Genomic DNA, 5,979 nt, shown 5'->3' on the forward strand with positions numbered 1-5,979 from the left:
ATTTTCCTGTTCATTGCATTGCTCGCGTGATGAACTTTCATTCTAGGTTTTGTGGTGCTGAAGGTGGTATCAACAAGATTCCACGTCCTTATGACGCACCTGCAATTTTGTTGCGTATTTAATTACTTTCGAACTGACATACATAGAGCAGTTTTAACCGGTACATATTGGCGTAAAAACATATTAAATGTAGGCATAGTCGCCTTGGAAGGTGCAACGGACACTTTTATCATCAACACCCAAGTAAAAAAGATTATCTCGAGTCACCATAAGATCAACATTCTGCAGAAACCTTAACAAGTGCGTTGCGTTAGCGGCGTCTCAAAATTGAAAATAAGCGTTCAGATATTTTATCCAAGGATAACAATATCAAATTTGACGTTACACACTTGAATTGTGAATCATTAGGTCTACATAAGCATTGCGCATGGCGTTTATGGACTACAGGACATGCCTTAACGCTGTTAGGGCACTTTGAAGTCCTTTGTAAAAATAAGTTATATAGTCATTTTTTTGCGTACTCGTATACAAATTTTTACCAGATGCCTTCAGAGTAAGCAGTTAGCCACGCAATAATGCAGTTGAGTGAAAACGTTTCTGAGGTCCCCAAGAAGAAAATATGCTTGCGCTCTAATGATCAGTCATTATATTTGAAAATTTTTCGTCGTCTTTATTTTCATGTGTACACGCTGAAAGAATGTTAGTACCTGATTCGATTACCTAACGACACTTCTCCCGCGGTAATGTATTTCTTTTGTTACACAAAATTGTCCAAACCCGTACCCAAAAATCCTCCTGAATACACACTGAAAACTTGAAAGTATACACGGCCAATTTTGCAGTATTTAATACCTCAAAATGATCCCTTTTCAAGCTAACTAGAAACAAGTAAATCAATAGTTATTCAGCGTCCATTTTTAAACATCTGAGAAGACCTATACATTGCGATACCCCAAGTAGAATTATGGAATATATAACACTTTTTGGTTTAGGGTTGATTATGAAATTATCTGAGCAATAAGCAAGTTTGAGAACTTGCGAGAAAAACAACGGCCTTGTAACACTACGTAACAATGTGCACAGCATAACAGTCGGCGGCAAAGATGAATGGTGAATGTGCACGCGCGCTGGCCTTGATTTTCATGGATAAAATTAAAAAAAACTTGGATTCAACGTGGTTTTGAATAAAGCTTGCGCTTAAACCCTGCGTTTAAAAAGACCTGTATTTTGCGTGCGTTTAACATAAGCGAAAAACATTAATTAGCTAAAACACGGGTTGCGCTAAAATACAAAACGAATTCAAGGGTTGCAGTTGCATGTGGGTCAACATTTAACGTTGTATTTCCGAAAGCCAATATCACAATTATTTATCAGAAACTATAAATTTATTTTTGAACCGTGGATATAACGTCCGTTATTTGCAACATTCAAGAGTGACAATATCTGAAAACAGGTAAGCTCAAGTGGTATGGATAATATGGTTACATTTAAAGTTCCAACGCAGCGTACCGAACCAAGAAGTCATAAGCAAACTTTTTGGCTTTCAAGGCAACAATAAGAAGTTGCAAATTTAAGTGTTCATTTCTAGGTTTCTATATTAAAAAATATACCAGTATCCAATGGTCAAGCTTCCCACAGTCTCACGAATTCTGGTTGAACCAAATAACGATAATGTACAACCTCATATGGTTTAACACACGGTTTCTATATTAAAAAATATACCAGTATCAAATGGCCAAGCTTCCCACAGTCTCACGAATTTTGGTTGAACCAAATAACGATAATGTACAATCTCATATGGTTTAACACAATTTCAATATTTGTTAGTGTAGAGTGAATAATGAGCGTTTGCATCTTCTCATATCAGTCCACATAAACAGCGGGTGCGTCAAGTTTGTAGCTGGGACGGCATAACTTTGCAGCAGATGACTTTAAACAATAATAGAGACTCAAAATGTTGTAATTTCTTATCTTACTGCGTTGATTTCTTGTCTAATCAAACTGATCAAGTCGGAAAACCACCAGAAGGAAGTTAGTTTCATAAGTTCTAGACGTTTGTTAAATGTTTAAAAACTGTAATTAAATCGACGCTACCGGGTGCTATTCAAAAATGCCTTGTCTATCCAAATTTCCGCAGTTATGGGCACACCGTTTGCACCACTGTTACATAGCGATATTCAGCATTTATTTACTTTGCATTCAGTCGCGCCAAACTTTACTTCCAAGCCATTATATTCATTTGTTAGATGCTAGAAGTGTGAAATAAATCCTTGAATTTTGCGTTAATCTGGAATAAGAAATTTAATTCAAAGTTGTGTCATGGAGAATTTCTGCAGGGGTTGGACTAAGACCGGGTGGTAAACGAGAAAATTTTTAACAACGCGTCCTAAAAAGGATACTATGGTTCTTTTTTTGAAGGAGCAGGATGGTAGGATTTAGTCACTTTGTAGAAGAAAAATCTTTGTCAAATGTGGTCCGTGTGGTTGAATCCTGTTATGTGGGATATTATAACAACACAACGTACGCCATCAGGGAATCTTCTGCGAAGCATTATTTGAGATGATAAAATAATCCTATCGGAAAACGGAAAACGTGTGATGCGCTTGTTTCAATGAGGACTGTGACTTTAGAAAGATGGGTTAGATAGTATAAACAATAATACCGCTGTGAATTTTCATGCTTCGGAGAAGGTAGAATAACATCTTGTTTATGTTGGAAAAGGGATATCAAGAAATGAACAGCCCATGTGTTATGAATCTACACCTTTACCATGATAGCTTCAAGTGAATCCAGTGAAACAACAAACAGTGCTCAGTGGCTAAACCCGTTCAGAAAGAAGTCACCACTGTCCGTTTAGGTTACATCCTAAAAACCCAACAGAGGTTTCCGCAACATAACCAGGTTGTAGACTATGTTCCAGGCGACCGATTTTCAAGAAGACGTGGATTTTGTTTGCCAAATTCAACTGGTCTTTTATTTGACTACTTTGCGTTTGAGAAGTTGGTTTGTGTTTAAGTAGAAATGTATTGAAACTGTATCAATGGTTGCATTAACGTTAATACGACGTATTAACCTGGGCTGTGTTTCACGCACTCAACGCCACACTACAGAAATCACGTCAACAGCTGAATGCATACGCAGGACTGTCGGTTGATCAGTCATTCTTTTGTTCTCGATGAATTATCTTGCTGAATCCACATCAAAAGGAAGAGAATCGTCCTCATTAGAGCGCATTCGTGGTGTATATCCCATTGCAGTGTTCTGGTTTGAACGCCATAACTTCGCATGCGAGGCAAGCATGTTGCCGCTGTTCCATATGCGGGCGTTGGAAGCCTCCGGATTTCCATGTCTAAGGAGGTGGAGATGTTTGCGCGTGAGTGATGTCAGTGGATATTCCGACGTCTCGGTAACACACCTTGGTTGTGTCGATCGACTGTACCGCAAGTCAGTTATTATCTGTCAGTGGGCAATGAAGAACCTTGCGTTTAGTGGTACCATGACTCAGGGCTAACATTGGCAGTGTCTCAACGTTGAAATCCGGAAGGCTACAGGCACGTTTAGTGCATTCTTGCCGCGGATGAAAATGCTGTCAATAAAAGTCAACCCCTTGATGAAACTTTGCACACGTTTGTCCAACTGTTCAGAAAACTGTTGCAATCCACTGACGTCAAGGAATGCACTGTATGACAATACACAGAACCGTCCACAGAACTAGAATTACATTAGTTTCAGTGAACACGGTGTGTTCTACTAGTCACTAAAGAAACGAGCTCCTTGAGAGTGTGCGTGTTACCCGCATTTGCTTTAAGTCCAATGGAGAGAAATAGTGGTTGGTTTTGCGCTACTGCTTTATGCAGTATGATCTAGAAAAATTGAAGTAACCTGTAGTTTTCCCGATCACGTAATATTAGCGCCTGTGCCAAACTAAGGTGAGAAGATATATTTCCAGTTTTATTCATTCTTATTTCAGCTGTGAGATTTTAACCAGCGATTATTGTATGGGCATCTACCTTGGGTTTGTCGCTCATGGATATCAAGTAAATGCAGCAGATTTTGACCGTTTGTGCATGTCCAACTGTATATTTGTGCCTGTAAAGAATTCGCCATTCAAAAAATATCTGGATCATGTTGATTTGCACCGGCGTGAATAGAACTCGTTGTTCCTAAACCCAGTCGACCAAACATGTGTACGCTTAAATCAGTGAGCATATTGAATCGCACTTACAGTGCAGATACTTACATTGCAAATACCTGGGTAAAAAATAAACGCTGGTCGTAAATCAACCACCATATGCGGTAAGGTTCAAAGAAATTCCGTTTGACCATGCAATTGTATCATCGTTTTCTGTAAAACCTGAGAGGAATTTCTACCGAAACCAGAGGAAGTTCTTAAATCAACTTTCCACGGGATTTTGGGACTTCAAAGGTGCATCAGCGCCTTACTACTAAAAACATCTGAGATGAGAAAACACGTTGTGAGACAGCATGAAATAAACGTATTCGGCCATAATCAGATGCTTTTCATTTCAAAAAGGAGAAGTAATGTCGTCCGCTATCCATGGCGCGCCTTCCGATTTTTTAATACTCGAGCACAATTAAACAATCTGCAGAAGGTCTGAAACTCTGCATTACTCCAGAGCGTCGAAAAGACCTCAAGGATTGTCATGTTCAGGTGACCTAAGTGTGTATCTTTGCTGGACTATTTGTATCAGATTATGAGCCAGAAAGTCATCCTTCACCATTACATTGAATTTGCCTTTTGTTAAATCAAACAAAACCCAGCGAAAATGCCCGATTTCCTCCGGTTTCCCGAAAACACAGGTTTGTGCCCCTCCTTGTGGTGTTCTCCGCAAGAAGTAAGTTAAAACGCATCGCATCTTCCAGGCGTGCAAGGTGGACGACCAGAAAGTCCCAGTTGCGCATAATCCCCTTACTGATATCAGTGTGGTTGATTTCACACGAGCTCTTTTGCCGCCGAACGTTTAAATTTTGCATAGGCTCGATATATGTTTCACTTTGTGTTTTATCGATTTCAGACCACTGGTCTTCCTTCGACTGAACATCCAAGAGCAGATATAAGCGGTAAATTGTCGGCAACGCTTCTGAAATAACTCATTACTACGTAACACTTACCGATTCACATGATTCAAAATGAGCTCCTTTTCAGTTTTTTAAACGTTTGACGCGAAATTCGTGTTTTCCTACATTCTACGTTATAACCCCCAACAAACAACTTTATGAAAACAGATGCGACGCAACTGTTAATTGTAAATCGCTTTTGTTATTCAATCGGTAACCAAACATAGCAAGGATATCACGCTTTTGCCATAAAATACACGTCTTTTGAGAATCATGGATAGTCAAATCTTTTGCTTGGCACACGAACTCTACAGTTTACAGCCAAAACACCCGAGGCATAACCTCGTGTAGACTCCCTGTCCTGTCCATATCCGAGCCAAAACACCTGAGGCATAACCTCGTGTAGACCCCCTGTCCTGTCCATATCCGCTCACAAACAGCGTAGCCAGATGCACCCTCCAGTGTTTCTCTAATTATCGCCGGGCATTCGCAACCTAACGTGTCAGTGAACACGAACAAACATACCGCGTACCCGATGGTCTTGTTTCAGCAAGACCACAATCAATGGATATCGGATCAGGATGAAATATTGCCTCATAGGTTACACATATTTCCAGCAGAGAACGAAACGCTCACTACCTTCCTGCCCTTTGGTGCCGTCTTTCAAGCGGAAGTCATGAAAAATCGTTTACTCACGGCGGGTGGATCCACTTCTTCCACCACGACATTTTCAATATAAGAGCTTAGAATAATTATGTATCCTACAAGTCAACAACGACGTTAGTAAAGAACTCCTTGTACTGTTTGTTAGATATTTGACAAACAATCACCGCATCCGAGAAACTGCTGTCATGAAGTAATCAACATAAGTAGGTATTTCAAAACCAGCTAGCCTTATTG

The 5,979-nt window shown here is 39.8% G+C and overlaps 1 protein-coding gene across 1 annotated transcript in view; it reads left to right on the forward strand.

The window, feature by feature from the left end:
- The window catches only part of T265_15695 (hypothetical protein), a gene marked incomplete at both ends in the record, with an annotated part of 35,209 nt that extends 30,127 nt beyond the window's left edge, over positions 1–5,082 (forward strand). The window contains 2 exons of the mRNA XM_009178965.1: positions 3,971–4,037; positions 5,037–5,082. Of these exons, the coding sequence (XP_009177229.1) occupies positions 3,971–4,037; positions 5,037–5,081 (112 nt within the window). The remainder of the gene's footprint in view (positions 1–3,970; positions 4,038–5,036) is intronic.
- Positions 5,083–5,979: the final 897 nt, after the last annotated feature.

This window comes from Opisthorchis viverrini, assembly GCF_000715545.1.
Source record: "Opisthorchis viverrini unplaced genomic scaffold opera_v5_746, whole genome shotgun sequence".
In the NCBI taxonomy this organism is placed as follows: domain Eukaryota; kingdom Metazoa; phylum Platyhelminthes; class Trematoda; order Opisthorchiida; family Opisthorchiidae; genus Opisthorchis; species Opisthorchis viverrini.